Source organism: Schistocerca cancellata, chromosome 7 (genome assembly GCF_023864275.1).
Source record: "Schistocerca cancellata isolate TAMUIC-IGC-003103 chromosome 7, iqSchCanc2.1, whole genome shotgun sequence".
Lineage (NCBI taxonomy): Eukaryota > Metazoa > Arthropoda > Insecta > Orthoptera > Acrididae > Schistocerca > Schistocerca cancellata.
Window position 1 is genome coordinate 281,734,854 of NC_064632.1, and position 20,013 is coordinate 281,754,866.

The 20,013-nt window shown below is 37.4% G+C and overlaps 1 protein-coding gene across 1 annotated transcript in view; it reads right to left on the reverse strand.

Moving 5' to 3' along the window:
• LOC126092733 (uncharacterized) overlaps positions 1–20,013 on the reverse strand; it is a 179,117-nt gene that overhangs the window by 55,823 nt on the left and 103,281 nt on the right. Inside the window, exon 6 of the mRNA XM_049908459.1 lies at positions 167–451. Within this exon, the coding sequence (XP_049764416.1) occupies positions 167–451 (285 nt within the window). The remainder of the gene's footprint in view (positions 1–166; positions 452–20,013) is intronic.

Genomic DNA, 20,013 nt, shown 5'->3' on the forward strand with positions numbered 1-20,013 from the left:
TTTTTAGAAAACAGCACTCACGGTTAAACAGGAGTAGGCTGTGACTATGTACGTCTGGAGTAGTTCTGTGCTGTGTTTACATATTAAAGTGATTCATTTTAACACATTTCTAAAAAGTATCTGGAAGTCGCACAAGCGTGGGGCACGACACCTATAGCGAGAGTACCTGTGTCTCTGCGGAGAGCAATGGTAGCGTGTGGCGGGCTCGCAGGGGGGCGAGCGCAGGCGGCTGCCGGCGCAGAGTCTCCAGCGGGGTCGCTGTCGACTACACAGGGGTCGGAGGCGCCGTCCGGGCGCTGCAGCGTCCAGGGGCGCTCGGGGCCGCAGACTGTGGGGGCGGCGGGGGCGGCGGTGCTGCTCCGGCTGCGTGCGGGCAGGCTGCGGTGGGCCGGCCGCGCGCCGCGGATCAGGTCCGGCGTGATGGCCGCCGTGCGGCGCTGCGGTCGCCTGTCTGCAGGAGAGCCAACGCGTGCGGGCAAAGGTTTTCAGGCTGCTGCGCAGTCACGAAAGGCCGATGTTTCCACTCTTTGCGCTAAATAGAAATTAAATGTCACTAACTCTACCGTTTATGACTTCAAGGCTAATTCTTGAGATTTTCGTGTTTGGAACGATTCATATGGTGGGACTGAATAGATTAGGCTCATAGATATTAATGTACAGGGTGGCCATAATTAAACTTTCGCTTCATGACAGCACCAACATAAAAAACGAGTGATAGCAGGACAATGAAACTTTGTGGTAACATTTGTAGGGACACGCGGAAGATGAATAACGAATAAACCATTGAAATAAACACATTTTAATTTTGACATGGAAAGGGAACATTTGTTAGCTGCATACTGTGCTTACGTTCCAGGTTACAAACGTTGTGCAATGTGATGACATTTTGCATCCACAGCGAACGTTCCTCTACTGGTGCACTTTTCAAACGGTTCACTTTGGGATGTTCAATTGTCGATACACAGCTTGCGTACTGCTTGAAGATCGCACACTGCTTCCAGCATTCTCAGCCATGGCAACAGTAACTTCTGCAACAATTTTTGCACAATTGGCTGTAATCGCATTCTTGAATCGCTGTGCTGAAAGAGGACCTGTCCGTACTCCTTTAACGCTCTGATACTCGTGAAGACAAGCAACACAAACGCTGTTCTTTTAATAAAACAGCTTTACCAGTAAAGCTCTGCTAACCTCGTCCAGATTGACGTTGACTGTCTGCAACTGTAATGCACACTGTTTCTTATATTGCAACCCCACATCACCGTTCTACTACCAGTGCCTAACGGCATGTCATGCCACTAACACTACTAACAACACAAATCCTGCAGCTCAGAGTCTGAACATCAGTCCCGTAAAGTTGGGTGCCCACATGGTGGCAATTTTCCGTCTACACTTCCTCCAGCAGTGAATGTTTAATCATAGCCACCCTGTACTTATTACAGAAAGCTAACACTACCGATAGTGAAGTCGTTCTACTTTGATCACAGTGCAAGCCAACAAAATAATTAATTTGTATTTGGTCTTTGTTTTTAAGTTATGTGTTCTACTGGAAAAGCCCATAGCCCAAAAATAAATTTAAACTTATCAGTTATGGACAGTGTAGCACATATGAAAGTGTATTAACTTACTATAAAAGCAGAAAACTCCCACCAATTTTCAAGCCTTATCTGGCTGATCTTCAGATGGGGCATGCTGAAGTTGCATACTTATTTTTGTAGCATAACACTCAATACTGGCTCTGAAGACACTACAGAAGGAAGGATGAGTCGCCTGAGTCACCGTTATATGGCAGTTTGTGTCGAAAAACGAATTTCTTTACTTACTCGGACAATGATATTTACTTTTTCGATACGACTAGCAATTTAACTATAACCCACAGCGATAAATTTAAGTGCTTCTTATCTTCTTGTCATGGAACAAATATCCACCTTGACCCTATGAACATAAATATGCAACTATTCCCCATATGAAGGTGAGCCAGAAAATACTTAAAAAGTAATCCATTTCAGAAGTGAATGGTCACGGTTATCTATATTTGTATTTAGTTCTGCAAATATTTAAACAAGTACCACTTACACAAAGATGACTCAGCTCAGTCACTGAAGAAGTGTAACATTGAGAGGTGGATCTCTTTATGGGACTTAGGATTAATAGCAGCTATTTGAACAGCAAGAAATAGGGCGAACTGTTACATGTACATGGTTCCCACCATGAAGGCTTATATGGTACGAAAGAAGTTGTTTCTCTTGTTAGTCCTCTAAATCTGTCTGAAAAAAAAGCTAGCAATCGTGAAATTTACCAAACTTCAGACTGATTCTCCATATTACCAAAAGTGGGCATTTTGGATATACTGAACAGCAAATTAATGTCTCTACTTATTGCGAACCAGTAGGGGGACAGGGCACCAAAGTAAAACAATAAAATGTAAATAATTTGGTATGCACGACTTAGCACTGTGTATTTATGAATTAAAAATTAAACTAAATTCCAAATTGTGAAATTCATTGTCGTTATTTTTCAGGTGTTGACAGATGTGAAAATTACCGAACGATCAGTTTAATAAGTCACAGCTGCAGAATACTAACACGAATTCTTTAAAGGCGAATGGAAAAACTGGTAGAAGCTGACCTTGGGAAAGATCAGTTGGATTGCATAGCAATCTTAGAAGAAAGATTAAGGAAAGGCAAACCTACATTTCTAGCATTTGTAGACTTAGAGTAAGCTTTTGACAATGTTGACTGGAATACTCTCTTTCAAATTCTAAAGGTGGCTGGGGTAAAATACAGGGAGCGAAAGGCTATTTACAATTTGTACAGAAACCAGATGGCAGTTATAAGAGTCAAGGGGCATGAAAGGGAAGCAGTGGTTGGGAAGGGAGTTAGATAGGGCTGTAGCCTCTCCCCGATTTTATTCAATCTGTATATTGAGCAGGCAGTAAAGGAAACAAAAGAAAAATTGGGAGTAGGTATTAAAATCCATGGAGAAGAAATAAAAACTTTGAGGTTTGCCAATGACATTGTAATTCTGTCAGAGACAGCAAAGGACTTGGAAGAGCGGTTGAATGGAATGGACAGTGTCTTGAAAGGAGGGTATAAGATGAACATCAACAAAAGCAAAACGAGGATAATTGAATGTAGTCGAATTAAGTCGGGTGATGCTGAGGGAATTAGATTAGGAAATGAGACACTTAAAGTAGTAAAGGAGTTTTGCTATTTGGGGAGCAAAATAACTGATGATGCTCGAAGTAGAGAAGATATAAAATGTAGACTGGCAATGGCAAGGAAAGAGTTTCTGAAGAAGAGAAATTTGTTAACATCGAGTATAGATTTAAGTGTCAGGAAGTCGTTTCTGAAAGTATTTGTGTGGAGTGTAGCCATGTATGAAAGTGAAACGTGGACGATAAACAGTTTGTACAAGAACAGAATAGAAGCTTTCGAAATGTGATGCTACAGGAGAATGCTGAAGATTAGATGGGTAGATCACATAACTAATGAGGAGGTATTGAACAGAATTGGGGAGGAGTTTGTGGCACAACTTGACAAGAAGAAGGGACCGGTTGGTAGGACATGTTCTGAGGCATCAAGGGATCATAAATTTAGCATTGGAGGGCAGCGTGGAGGGTAAAAATCGTAGAGGGAGACCAAGAGAAGAATACACTGAGCAGATTCAGAAGGATGTAGGTTGCAGTGGGTACTGGGAGATGAGGAAGCTTGCAAAGGATAGGGAAGCATGGAGAGCTGCATCAAACCAGTCTCAGGACTGAAGACCACAACAACATTTTGATTTTCTTTAATCAATTGTATCTACGATAAAGATGGAAGGAGAAAAATGAATTAAAATTTGTACTGCAGAGGGGACTTGAACCCCAGTCCCAGAAACGCTAACCATTACACCACTGCAGCACCAATGATACCATTGCTACATGAACTCCCCAAGTCGAGGTCCCTCCCCAAGACAAACCTCAATTCATATCTTCAGATTATTTTCCCCTTAGATTGTCACTACAGCCAGGGTTCCCCGGCACTGGAAAGGCACCATAGCGTTGGATGTACAATATGTGATTTTAGGCTTCCCCATCCAGTGCTGGGGTGCTATTCCAGTGCCGGAGAGCCCTGGCAATAGTGACAATGTAAGGGGGAAAATAAGATGAAGATATAAATTGAAGTTTGTGTTGGGAGGGCACTTGGCTTGCGCAGTTTGTACAGCGGACTTGACCTTCATGCTCTGGTGGTGTAATGGTTAGCATTTCTGCCTAGTAGGCCAGAAAAACCTGGTTCGAGTCCCGGCCTTGGCGCAAATTTTAATTCATTTCTTCTGCTTTCATCATTATCGTAAATAAAGTTGAGACTTAAATGTTTTGGGGAAAATTTAATTATAAGATCTATAAGGTAAATGTATTGCTATTTAATGTGCCCATCTTCAAAATATTGAAAATCCCAAGCACTAATTAATTTTGGGTATCTGTTTGGCAAAATAATTTTAAATTCATTATCAAGCTCCACAAAAAATTTTTCTCCATATGTAGTATTAAAATATTCGCATCCAGTAATGTTATACCAAGCATTGACTTGTAGCTCAGTAATTTTCTTAAACAAATGAGGATTGTTTGCATTATTGAGCTTCTAGAGTAGGGGTTCCAATTTATAGAAAAAATTATCACAAAAATTTAGCAAAACTGCAGGCCATATCAAAGAAACCCAGAGGGTTTTATCCTTGATGTTTCTTGTTTGCTTCTTATTTTCATCCTCCAAGTTTTTTCTGGTGCTGCTCATGTGTCACTTTTTTCTGTGACACTGCTGCTGTCCCATCTTCTGCTAGTAGATCGTTGACTCTACCAGATGAGAGCTGCCAGATTATCTGCCAGATATTATCGAAGAATTCAGGACAGCAAATGGTTTAGTAATGGCTGGCCAAACCATTAGCTAAAGCAGCACGTACAAGCTGGCGAAAACCGTTTACATATCATATATGTAGTTGGTATTTGAGTATTAAGCTTTATTCAAATTAAGACTTTTCATCGATTTACTTAAGATACAAATGCATTATTTACGTCACTTTATTGCATCTTTTAGAAGAGAGCTATTGTAATCAATATGTCAATCTAGATTAAAAAAATATTTTACACGAAAAACGAAATATATTCCCATAATTTTTTGAATGGAGGCTGCCTTAGTGCCATCTACGAATGGAATTATCAACTGCTGTGCGATTAGTAGTGAAGAAGCGAGGCAGAATGGTGGACTGAAGCAAAAGGCGTGGTTTGATATCTACACTCCTGGAAATTGAAATAAGAACACCGTGAATTCATTGTCTCAGGAAGGGGAAACTTTATTGACACATTCCTGGGGTCAGATACATCACATGATCACACTGACAGAACCACAGGCACATAGACACAGGCAACAGAGCATGCACAATGTCGGCACTAGTACAGTGTATATCCACCTTTCGCAGCAATGCAGGCTGCTATTCTCCCATGCAGACGATCGTAGAGATGCCGGATGTAGTCCAGTGGAACGGCTTGCCATGCCATTTCCACCTGGCGCCTCAGTTGGACCAGCGTTCGTGCTGGACGTGCAGACCGCGTGAGACGACGCTTCATCCAGTCCCAAACAAGCTCAATGGGGGACAGATCCGGAGATCTTGCTGGCCAGGGTAGTTGACTTACACCTTATAGAGCACGTTGGGTGGCACGAGATACATGCGGACGTGCATTGTCCTGTTGGAACAGCAAGTTCCCTTGCCGGTCTAGGAATGGTAGAACGATGTGTTCGATGAAGGTTTGGATGTACTGTGCACTATTCAGTGCCCCCTATACGATCACCAGTGGTGTACGGCCAGTGTAGGAGATCGCTCCCCACACCACGATGCCGGGTGTTGGCCCTGTATGCCTCGGTCGTATGCAGTCCTGATTGTGGCGCTCACCTGCACGGCGCCAAACACGCATACGACCATCATTGGCACCAAGGCAGAAGCGACTCTCATCGCTGAAGAAGACACGTCTCCATTCGTCCCTCCATTCACGCCTGTCGCGACACCACTGGAGGCGGGCTGCACGATGTTGGGGCGTGAGCGGAAGACGGCCTAACGGTGTGCGGGACCGTAGCCCAGCTTCATGGAGACGGTTGCGAATGGTCCTCGCCGATACCCCAGGAGCAACAGTGTCCCTAATTTGCTGGGAAGTGGCGGTGCGGTCCCCTACGGCACTGCGTAGGATCCTACGGTCTTGGCGTGCATCCGTGCGTCGCTGCGGTCCGGTCCCAGGTCGACGGGCACGTGCACCTTCCGCCGACCACTGGCGACAACATCGATGTACTGTGGAGACCTCACGCCCCACGTGTTGAGCAATTCGGCAGTACGTCCACCCGGCCTCCCGCATGCCCACTATACGCCCTCGCTCAAAGTCCGTCAACTGCACATATGGTTCACGTCCACGCTGTCGCGGCATGCTACCAGTGTTAAAGACTGCGATGGAGCTCCGTATGCCACGGCAAACTGGCTGACACTGACGGCGGCGGTGCACAAATGCTGCGCAGCTAGCGCCATTCGACGGCCAACACCGCGGTTCCTGGTGTGTCCGCTGTGCCGTGCGTGTGATCATTGCTTGTACAGCCCTCTCGCAGTGTCCGGAGCAAGTATGGTGGGTCTGACACACCGGTGTCAATGTGTTCTTTTTTCCATTTCCAGGAGTGTATATCAGTCGTGCCCACTTCCTGAATGGGTCAGTCAAGTCCATTCTCTCACACTGGTAGGATCTATATAATGCTTCACCGCTTCTGAGATCCAGAACAGATCAATTTTTGTTTATTTCTCAGTCAAATACCAACAAATTATAAAAATTCAGAAAGCTAGTGTAATCTACATGAAAAGGGCTATCCATAGAAATAATAATAAATAAAATCAGATATCATCTTCTAACTGACATAATAAATTTTTCCTGTAACTTTCTTAAAATGTTTTGCAAAGCAACTGTAACAACTGTATACTTTTTATTCATTTAAGACCATTGAAATTGTTCACTCAAAATTCTATGCTGAGAATCATATGCTAAATTTTTTGTATGATGCATGACTAATATAGGCAAGTGTTTCGTTTGGAATTTTAGCACCGAATGTGGCACTCAGCTTCATTGGTGTTTTCTGTTTGGTGAATACATTCATTCTTCTCCACATATATATGACAGGGATAGGATGATTTGTTATGGAATTGTATGGATTTACATCACCACTCCATTTTGTCACTCACTTAAAAGCTTGGAAAGCATCCTATGCCTTCAGATTAGTGTTTGGTGAATTTAGATTCTACATTTCTTGAGGAAAAACTTCATTTCTTCTATTCTTTATATAAATACTCAGTAGTATGATGTGACTCAACAGAAAAGAGACAATTCTCCAATTATTTTTTCGATTTGTTTGAAAGACAAGAAAAATAAAGTAAGGCACATTAGTAATTGGTGATATTTAGCTCAAAATTTCTCTTTGCACTCAATCTTGCAATATCTGTGGTTTGTGAATCAAAGAAAGATATACGAATCTTAGGATTTTTTAGACTTTATTGCTCCATAGTGAGTGAATATTCTGGTTCATGTTTAAGAACAGGAAGATGGATTTCCATATTTTACTACAATTTCAACTTCCTTAGGACGTGTGATTATATCTTCAACACCGGCTTGAAAGTGGTCAGCAGATTGAAGAATGAGATCGTTTTCAGCAGAACTTCAAGTAAAAGTTAAGGTAATATCACCTGCACAAACCACTACTTCATAACTTTTGAAGAGGCCACCAAGCAATTGTAGTGGAAAAGTACTTCATTTTTTTACGTTTTATCTTCCCATTGTTTAGGGTATGACTTTGTTTGTTTAACCGATTGGCTATAGATGAAGTCAACTGCATTGGGATAGATGAAGAAATATAAAGATATCCAATTCTAGACAAACATTATTTCCTTTTTTTTATAGTGATAACCTCAAATAGCTTTACCAAATAACTATCAATTAATTTCTTATTGGATTTTCCATCATATCTTGAACATTCTGTACCATCAACTCCAGTTCATGTATAGCTGAGCATGATTAGGATGAGTCCAACCATCTCCAATATTTGTGTTAATATCTGTTTCCTTGTTTGGGAGATTTAAAATTATTTTTAGGCTTATCATTCACAGGGAATGAGTGAAACTGGTACGTCTTAATTTTATCCATTTAATAAGGATAAAATTTTATTAAGTCATTTCTAATGTAACTTATACAGTAGCTCCATTGCAGTCAATCAAATTATTATCATCAGCTACAGTTATTTCTAAGTACTGTATAGTATCAAAAATTGGAATAAATGTATGGTAATGTGGATCATGAATTAGTGGTCAACCAAATTCAGCATTAGGCTTGATTGAGGAACTAATATTAGATTCTCAATGAAAATGATATGTATGCTTTAGGAACATTCCATCAGCCAAATTCAAATGTATATAGATTATTTGGATTAATAATTTTTGGGGTATCATTAGCAACACCTTTTTAATTACTTTCAATAATATCTTTGTTATTAAATACTAGCAGGGGACTGATGACCACAGATGTTAAGTCCCATAGTGCTCAGAGCCATTTTGAACCTAGCATACTTCCAATAATATCCTTCATGTCCATATATAATTTAACATCACTCTCGATAGTAAGTCTATTTAAAATTTCATCTGCTTTAATGTGTATAGTAGGCTTTTTGAAGGAATGATTTTTCTAAGATTTTCAAACTATATTAAGCAACAGGAATTTCTATTGTCTCTCCATCAAAATACAGTTTATTACTTTTCGATGTAATATCTGGAGATAGGAATTTATAAAAACCAACCAGTGGAACATCACTGTAGCTTCCTCACATATGTATAGGCAATCTTTTTTTGAAAACAGATGCCTTATCACTCAATTGAAATGACTGATTCATTTAATATCAATTAAAAAATTATTAATTAAATGAAAATTGCTTGGGAATCAAAAACAGGAATTATGGAGAAGAATCATAAAATACACATGGCAAGCTTTTAATGACTTCTGTCGGATTTTAATAATAGGACCAAGTGGCTGTGGAAAAACTATATTAATGATTGACAGTATAATCTAGTTCCAGGATGGCTGAATTGCAATAAACTCAATCACTTGTATGTTTGCTATAAAGTTTATATAAACCGAAATATCAAGAATTTTTTAAAATGTGTAAAAAAACGAAGATAAAAATGACGAGAAGGTTACTAGTTTCATAATGAAGTAATTTTACCAATGAATCAATGCCACAATGATTTACAAGTAGTATCTAATCATTTCATTCTTGAAAATCTGGATGTGGTTAGAGAAAACACTGGAGGAAGACATAAAGGAAAAGATTGTTATTATTTACCTCCATCATATTCAAGAATACCTAAACAATTAGTGATAGATAACCTTAATTTTTAAAATATTTCTAGGTAGGATGATGTAAATTTAAATCATATTTACTGTGAGTCTGTTGGTGCAGATTTAAGTTTTGATAATCTTAAGGAATATATTAGTACAAAGTAGACGCTGGAATGGCGAACATTTTGGTAGACATGACTAGGAAGCCTAGCGATGGTAAGTACATAGGTAGAATTAAAAATTTTATAACAATATGTATATTAATACTGATTTTAAACCCTGGCGATACATTGGGTCCAAAAAATATTTTATTAATGTTTTCTATCTTTAGTAAATGCTTGCAAAATATGATCCAGAAATAGTAAGAAAAGCTAGATGAAGCAGAACAATAAAGGAAGAATTTTAAAAAAATTGAAAAATGGGAGATAAGTATGGAATATGAAGAATATAAAAAAGATCACCTTATTGTTGATGCAACAAAAAAAAGGAAAACAAAGGATTGTAGGTTTTAGGTGATGATGTACTGAAAGCTACTGAATAAAACAGAAGTTGAAAAGCAGATGGTTTCTTATCGCCATTATTTTTAAGAATTTAATGACATACCAGCAATTGAACACTATGATACTGTTTAAGAAGGCTAAATGCTAAGTAAATCAGAAATATAGGATTTACAAAATATTAAGAGGAGTTAAGAAATAGAAATAAAGAGGAAGAAAAGCAACCCAATAAAAAATAAACTTCAATGAAAGAATGCTGAAGTATATCAACCATTGTGAAGATTCAGTTTTTGGCTTGAGACCTGTTGGTACTTTTAAATATATTGGCAAATTACATGTAAATTCTGATGGAGGTAAATTAATTATTAGGGGTCAGACATATGAAGGCATAGATGAATTGACACCTCATTTGACTACCAAACAGATCACTATGGACAATATGAACAAAAAATTTACCAGTTCTGATCTAACAAATTATGTAAGTATTTTGTTCCAACGAGGGGTGTTGTCCAAAAAAACCCTAACGAACTCAAGTCAAGTGAAGGAGTCAACTATAACTATTTCATAACAGAAATTGATGACATTTTTCCAAGTTCGAGACAAAGAAATGTAGATGATTCACTGCAGAAGTGAGGATGAAGCTTTGATGAAAAAATATACCAGAAAACCAGTTGAATATGTTTGAATGAATGATGCATGGTAATTAATCGAGAGATTGGTACTAATCTATGGAGAAGAATCAGCTGGAAATAAAAATTATAATAACAGATAAGCTGGCATTACACCAATGTTACTATTAAATTTAATGATTTTATTATCTGTTGTACTAAAGCAATACCATGTTTGATTAGCTTTTTGAATAACTTACCACCCACGTTTTGGAAGAGTGAAAAACGTGAAATGGCTTAGTAACTTGGGTTGTAAATAAGTTGCTAATGCTAGAGCTGCATTTAACAGGATTTTTGTGCTGCAGACCTTTTACTAAACTGGATGACAGATTAGCTAGTAGAGATCAAGGAATCTATCTATTATATGAGGCAGTAAGCAACATGACAATGCATACAGAAATAAGAAAGATTTACAAAAAAAAAAACATGAAGCAGAAAAACTAGTTCAGCTAGCAGCAAAAGAGAGAAAGCATGTTTCTGTTACTTCACTTGGATAAAAATTAGTAGCAACTGTAGTTACAGGAATAATGTATAAAAAGAGAAAATTAGGAATAGACTTGGATGTAGATTGTAAACGATTTTATACATTGTATATAAATGAATGACTTCACCATTGATCACATTTTACTATGTTGTTGTTGTTGTGGTCTTCAGTCCTGAGACTGGTTTGATGCAGCTCTCCATGCTACTCTATCCTGTGCAAGCTTCTTCATCTCCCAGTATCTACTGCAATCTACATCCTTCTGAATCTGCTTAGTGTATTCATCTCTTGGTCTCCCTCTACGATTTTTACCCTCCACACTGCCCTCCAATGCTAAATTTGTGATCCCTTGATGCCTCAAAACATGTCCTACCAACCGATCCCTTCTTCTAGTCAAGTTGTGCCACAAACTTCTCTTCTCCCCAATCCTATTCAATACCTCCTCATTAGTTACGTGATCTACCCACCTTATCTTCAGCATTCTTCTGTAGCACCACATTTCGAAAGCTTCTATTCTCTTCTTGTCCAAACTAGTTATCGTCCATGTTTCACTTCCATACATGGCTACACTCCATACAAATACTTTCAGAAACGACTTCCTGACACTTAAATCTATACTTGATGTTAACAAATTCCTCTTCTTGAGAAACGCTTTCCTTGCCATTGCCAGTCTACATTTTATATCCTCTCTACTTCGACCATCATCGGTTATTTTACTCCCTAAATAGCAAAACTCCTTTACTACTTTAAGTGTCTCATTTCCTAATCTAATTCCCCGAGCATCACCCGACTTAATCTGACTACATTCCATTATCCTCGTTTTGCTTTTGTTGATGTTGATCTTATATCCTCCTTTCAAGACACCGTCCATTCCGTTCAACTGCTCTTCCAAGTCCTTTGCTGTCTCTGACAGAATTACAATGTCATCGGCAAACCTCAAAGTTTTTACTTCTTCTCCATGAATTTTAATACGTACTCGGAATTTTTCCTTTGTTTCCTTTACTGCTTGCTCAATATACAGATTGAATAACATTGGGGAGAGGCTACAACCCTGTCTTACTCCTTTCCCAACCACTGCTTCCCTGTCATGCCCCTCGACTCTTATAACTGCCATCTGGTTTCTGTACAAACTGTAAATAGCCTTTCACTCCCTGTATTTTACCCCTGCCACCTTCAGAATTTGAAAGAGAGTATTCCAGTTAACATTGTCAAAAGCTTTCTCTAAGTCTACAAATGCTAGAAACGTAGGTTTGCCTTTTCTTAATCTTTCTTCTAAGATAAGTCGTAAGGTCAGTATTGCCTCACGTGTTCCAACATTTCTACGGAATCCAAACTGATCTTCCCCGAGGTCGGCTTCTACCAGTTTTTCCATTCGTCTGTAAAGAATTCGTGTTAGTATTTTGCAGCTGTGACTTATTAAACTGATAGTTCGGTAATTTTCACATCTGTCAACACCTGCTTTCTTTGGGATTGGAATTATTATATTCTTCTTGAAGTCTGAGGGTATTTCGCCTGTCTCATACATCGTGCTCACCAGATGGTAGAGTTTTGTCATGACTGGCTCTCCCAAGGCTGCCAGTAGTTCAAATGGAATGTTGTCTACTCCTGGGGCCTTGTTTTGACTCAGGTCTTCCAGTGCTCTGTCAAACTCTTCACGCAGTAACTTATCTCCCATTTCGTCTTCATCTAGATCCTCTTCCATTTCCATAATATTGTCCTCAAGTACATCGCCCTTGTATAAACCCTCTATATACTCCTTCCACCTTTCTGCCTTCCCTTCTTTGCTTAGAACTGGGTTGCCATCTGAGCTCTTGATATTCATACAAGTGGTTCTCTTCTCTCCAAAGGTCTCTTTAATTTTCCTGTAGGCAGTATCTATCTTACCCCTAGTGAGACAAGCCTCTACATCCTTACATTTGTCCTCTAGCCATCCCTGCTTAGCCATTTTGCACTTCCTGTCGATTTCATTTTTGAGACGTTTGTATTCCTTTTTGCCTGCTTCATTTACTGCATTTTTATATTTTCTCCTTTCATCAATTAAATTCCATATTTCTTCTGTTACCCAAGGATTTCTATTAGCCCTCGTCTTTTTACCTACTTGATCCTCTGTTGCCTTCACTACTTCATCCCTCAGAGCTACCCATTCTTCTTCTACTGTATTTCTTTCCCCCATTCTTGTCAATTTTTCCCTTATGCTCTCCCTGAAACTCTCTACAACCTCTGGTTCTTTCAGTTTATCCAGGTCCCATCTCCTTAAATTCCCACCTTATTGCAGTTTCTTCAGTTTCAATCTGCAGTTCTTACAATTTAAAACCTGGTTCCTAAATCTCTGTCTTACCATTATATAATCTATCTGATACCTTTTAGTATCTCCAGGATTCTTCCAGGTATACAACTTTCTTTTATGATTCTTGAACCAAGTGTTAGCTATGATTAAGTTATGCTCTGTGCAAAATTCTACAAGGCGGCTTCCTCTTTCATTCCTTCCCCCCAATCCATGTTCACCTACTATGTTTCCTTCTCTCCCTTTTCCTACTGACGAATTCCAGTCACCCATGACTATTAAATTTTCGTCTCCCTTCAGTACCTGAATAATTTCTTTTATCTCGTCATACATTTCATCTATTTCTTCATCATCTGCAGAGGTAGTTGGCATATAAACTTGTACTACTGTAGTAGGCATGGGCTTTGTGTCTATCTTGGCCACAATAATGCGTTCACTATGCTGTTTGTAGTAGCTAACCCGCACTCCTATTTTTTTATTCATTATTAAACCTACTCCTGCATTACCCCTATTTGATTTTGTATTTATAACCCTGTAATCACCTGACCAAAAGTCTTGTTCCTCCCGCCACCGAACTTCACTAATTCCCACAATATCTAACTTTAACCTATCCATTTCCCTTTTTAAATTTTCTAACCTACCTGCCCGATTAAGGGATCTGACATTCCACGCTCTGATCCGTAGAACGCCAGTTTTCTTTCTCCTGATAACGACATCCTCCTGAGTAGTCCCCGCCCGGAGATCCGAATGGGGGACTATTTTACCTCCAGAATATTTTACCCAAGAGGACGCCATCATCATTTAATCATACAGTAGACCTGTATGTCCTCGGGAAGTGGCGACATTACAGCAAAATCAATTAGAATTATCCTCAATAAAGAACAGTTACATAGTATTGATGATCTCTTAACAGAAATTCAGAAAAGAAAGCAAGATAAGAAAACAAGTGGAAGTTTACGTATAACATTCAATGTACCTGTTGTGAAAAAAAATTATCGACTACGTAACAAAAAAGAAAGAAAACTCAGAATGGGACTAGATGATGAAACTGGATGAAACCTATAAGAAATTTTTATTTATATAACTGAATAACTTCAGGATGGGTCACAAATTTCTACCCAATGGCAAAATTAAAGTGAAAGATAGAAAAATTAAAGTCAATAACAGTTACAGAGTATGAGTATTAATAAATTTTTAACTAATGCTCAAAAGGAAAAAAACAAGATAAAAAAACTGCTGCCAGTTTGCTCACAACATTAGTCATTCCTTTTGTGATGATAATAATAATTAAACACCTTATAAGAAAAGAGTTCTGGATTAACAAAACATGACAGAGAACTACTTCTACTTTTACTAGCAGCACTAGTTGCAATTGATTCATTAGCTGGTGCAGCAGCTGGTGCATCTACTGCAGTGACAAACAAGAAAAAAGATGATAAAAAATTAGAAGAACAAAATCGATTAATTTAGCAATGGAGAAGAAAGGAAATGAAGTGAAAAAATGGATAAAATCGAAAAAAGGAATAAAAGAATATAATAAACCTTTATCAAATTTTTACCTAGAATATATATATAAGGAATTAAAAATTAAACACTTTCATGATGTCTTAGACACTGATGATTTGCCTGTTCATCCTAGAGAATAAGAATTTGGAATAGTAAATTTAGATACTTCTGATGATGTTGGCACTCACTGGATATGCTGTTATAAGAATAATGAAAAAAAAAAATGTTTGATTTAGTTGGAGGAAACATTCCTTAAAAATTCGTTAAATATCTTTGTTCAAGTAAGTTGTTCTATATGTATAGAGGATACGAAATTTTAATAAAGTAATATGTGGCCATTTGTTTCATAGTGTTGTCAGATAATTAAAAGGTTAATGACATTGGTTGGTAGGACATGTTCTGAGACATCGAGGAATAACCAATTTAGTATTGGAGGGCAGCATGCAGGGTAAAAATCGTAGAGGGAGACCAAGAGATGAATACACTAAGCAGATTCAGAAGGATGTAGGCTGCAGTAGGTACTGGGAGATGAAGAAACTTGCACAGGATAGAGTAGCATGGAGAGCTGCATCAAACCAGTCTCAGGACTGAAGACCACAACAACAACAACAACAACAACAACAACAACAAATGACATTTTGAGTTTAATAAGTGGACATTTTGGAAATATGATAAAAAAGCAAACATCTGGAGGATTAGAAAAAATTAAAAATTAAACTGATCCAAAAATAGAAAATTGAATTAAACAGTTGCATAAAAACTACTTAACTAAAGGTATATTGATTGTAAATGTAGAGGGTTGGTAAATTTTAAAAGGTCCTATAGCTGGTTATGATTCAGTTACCAAACAATATTTAGATAATGAATTAAACAATCTTGCCAAAAAACCTGTATTCTAATGCACCTGAATGATTATGTGCCTAAAAGACATCTTAATCAGATTCACAAAGATAACCATTTTACAAAAAAGGAAGGAGAAAAATCTTTTACAGCTTACTTCTCCAAGGCAGATTTAACACCACATGTAACTCAAAATAAGTGATCTTGGAGGAAGAATGTGTGACAAACATAAAGTGAAATTTAATTTTGTCACTGATGATGAAATAATGAAATGTCTACTTGAGTATCATGTAAAAATTAAATTATTGTGTTTGGATCCAATGTAAATGGTGACTTGCCACCTACTGATTTTAATATTCAGATAAAAAGATATAATGTCAATGAAATGCAAAATTGTATATACCCCTCAACTAAATAATTGGTCACTTGAAAATAAAAGATAGATTGTTTATATCTCTTTTTGTTAAAATTGTACCTATTGCTGCTGAATTACTCATGTTTGGTTAACTGATTTTAGAATCAAATGATGGTATCAGAATGGAACAATAACTTTTTAAGATGGAAATTTTTAATATATGAAAGAGGATAATTATATCTGGTGCTTGAAGTGCAGAAAATTTTTGGGACACATAATCGTCACAGAACAACAATTAAAAATGGAAGATGGAGAATTTACATATTATGTGTAAAACTAAACAGACTAAATTTGACAATATATTTTTGTATGTTGTTCACTCACCACTTCAGATACTGATAATATTGATGAAGAAGGTATTAACGAATTACATAATGCAATGAGAATTTTTTTTGAAGAAGAGATATCACATTTAGTGTAGATGATCTAGATGGTCTAGTAGAAATGGATTCAGGAAATTTAAAAGATTTTCAAAAATAAATAAAAGAAAAATATTTATTCAAAATTTTCTTGGGCTATTTCACATAAGGAAAATCAGGTAAAATATAGCCGATGCTTTTGAAAAAGTATTTTGAGCGAGAACGCCAAGAAATCTATAAACAGATAATGGCATAGAATTCTATAGTAAAGAATTTCAAGAACTTAAGAAAAAATATAACATTAATCAACACTCAGCTTTCTCAGAGTTAAAAACATGTATAATTGAAACATTTAATATATTACTAAAAGATAAAAATGGGGAAGAGATTTGCTCTTCAACGAATTAGTGGGCTGACGTTGTTATAAAACTAGTTGATGATTACACAAATACAAAGTATTCAACAATACAAATGAAGCCAAATGATGTAAGGAAAGAAAATGAGAAAGACTACAGACTATTAATTTGTTGGTTGTGAAGGAGACGAAACCGACATATAACATGGGTGATAAAGTCAGAATCAGAAAAATTAAAGGAATTGGTCATCATAAATGTTTGAATTTGAAAGTTTTATTCATTCTAATCCAATCAAACACAAGCTGAAATCATCGAATGTGGAATAAATGAAAATTTTATGAGCAAGAATTGCAAAAAACAAAGTTATCCACATATATATCTTGTTGGGATTTGAGAAAGAAAGGAGATGAGTTGTATGTTAAGTGGTTAGGATTTGCTAATTCACATCACTGTTGGGTAAATAAAGAAAAATTTATTCTATAAAATTTTTATATACACAAATGAAACTCATTACTGAAAATTAAAAGTGTTCAGTATTGATTATAATTCTAATTCCGCTGATTGTTTTATTAAAGAAGGCGAAGAAGGGAGAATATATTTGAAGAATGATGTAAGATCAGAATTACTTCAGAATTTTACATTTCAGTTAATTGATTCAGATGGATTTAGGATATATAGTTTATTAAATGTATATAAATATCGTTATGAATGTTATGTAAAATTTAATTATGAATAAAGTAATTGGGTTTTCAATTTCATTAACAAATAATGTAATTTTCAGTCTGATAAAGATTCGTTATATCGTCAATCAGTTCTTCTTGTATGTAGTCATCCACAAGATTAAAATATCTGTGCAAACCAATAATATTCAATCTTTCGCTCATTCTTTGGTATAAATTTATTCAACTGGGGTAATAACCAAGTCTTAACATTTCTTCAGAATTATGGTGTCTATTCGCAATTCCATTTAATTGTTTTTCTAGTGTTTTTCTTTGTGTAGTAATAATATAATAATTATATCTATAGTTATCAACACATAATCTTAAAATAACAAACATTAGTCTCAAATTTTTATTATTCCTTTGAGGAACTATATGTGGTTTTATTATATAATAATCTCTCTCTTGTAAGTCCTCCCCTCCCTCCACGAAACATGGACCTTGTGTATGGTTGGGAGGTTTGCAAGCCTCAGACAGAGATACAGCTGTAGGTGCAACCACAACTGAGGGGTAATTCTTGATCGGCTAAACAAATAAGTGGTTCCTGAAGAGGGGGAGCAGCCTTTTCAGTAATTGCAGGGACAATGGTTTGGATGACTGATTGAATTGGCCTTGTGACATCAACCAAAACAGCATTGCTGTGGTGGTACTGTGAATGGCTGAAATCAAGAGGAAACTACAGCTGTAATTTTTCCTGAGGGAATGCAGCTCTACTGTATGGTTAAATGATGATGGCGTCCTCTTGAGTAACATATTCTGAAGATAAAATAGTCCCCCATTCAGATCTCTGGACAGGGACTACTCAGGAGGACGTCATTATCAGGAGAAACAAACCTGACGTTCTACAGATCGGAGCATTAGAATGACATATCCCTTAATCAGACAGGTAGGTTAGAAAATTTAAAAAGGGAGATGGATAGATTAAAGTTAGATACTCGTATAGTGCAAATTAGTGAGGTTCAGCAGCAGGAGGAATAGCACTTCTGGTGAGGTGAATATGGGGTGATAAATATAAAATCAAATAGTTGTAATGAAGGAGTAGGTTTAGTAAAGAATAAAAAATAGAAATGTGGATAAGCTGTTACTAACAGCATAGTAAATGCGTTATAGTAGCCAAGATAGACACGAAGCTTACACCTACCACAGTTGTGCAAGCTTATATGCCAACTAGCTCTGCAGATGATGAAGAGATTGAAATGTATGATGAGATCAAAGAAATTATTCAAATAGTTAAGGGAGACGAAAATTCAGTAGTCATGGGGGACTGGAATTCGACCATTGGAAAATGAAGAGAAGGGAAAGCAGTAGCTGAATATGGACTGGGCTAATGAATGAAGAGGTCACCGGCTAGAATTCTGCACAGAGCATATCTTAATCATAGCTAACACCTCATGAAAGACGGTTGTATATGTGGAAGAGTCCTGGAGACACCAGAAGGTTTCAGATTGATTATATAATGATAAGACCGAGATTTAGGAACCAAATTTTATTTTGTAATACATTTCAAGGGTCATGAACTGTGGTTTAAAAGTGAAGAAACTGCAGAAAGGTAGTAATTTAAGGAGATGGGACACTGATAAACTGAAAGAACCATAGGTTGTACAGCATTAAGGAACGATTGGCCAGAACACGGAAAGAAATGCCGTAGAGGAAGAATGGGTAGACCTGAGGGATGAAATAGTGAAGGTAGCAGAGGATCAAGTAGGTAAAAAGACGAGGGCTGGAAGAAATTCTTGGGTAGCACAAGAAATATTGAATTTAATCGATGAAAGGAGAAAATATAAAATTGCAGTAAATGAAGCAGGCGAAAAGGAATAAAAACGTCTCACAAATGAAATCGACAGGAAGTGCAAAACAGCAAAGCAGAAATGGCTAAGAGGACAAATGTAAGGCTGTAGTGGCATATATCACTAGGGGTAAGATAGGTGCCGCCTACAGAGAAATTAAAGAGGCCTTTGGAGAAAAGAGAACTAGCTGCATGAATATCAAGAGCTCAGATGGTAAACTAGTCCTAAGCAAAGAAGAGAAAGCTGAAAGGTGGAAGGAATATATAAAGGGTCTGTACAGGGGCGATGTATTTGAGGGCAATATTATGGAAATGGAAGAAGACATATATGAATGTGTGATGGATGAAGAATTTGACAGAGCACTGAAAGAACGGAAGCAGAAACAAGACCCCAGGCCTAGACAATATTCTGTTAGAACTACCGATAGCCTTGGGAGAGCCAGCCATGACCAAGCTCTTCCATGTGGAGGGTAAGATGTATGAGAAAGAAAGCAGTTTTTGACAGGTGTGAAAATTACGGACCTATCAGTTTAATAAGTCACAGCTGCAAAATACTAACTCGAATTCTTTACAGACAAATGGAAAAACTGGTAGAAGCCGACCTCACGGAAGATCAGTTTGGATTCCACAAAAATTTAGAAACAATTGACCCTATAACTTATTTTAGAAGCTAGGTTATGGAAAGGCAAACCCATGTTTCCAGCATTTGTAGACTTAGAG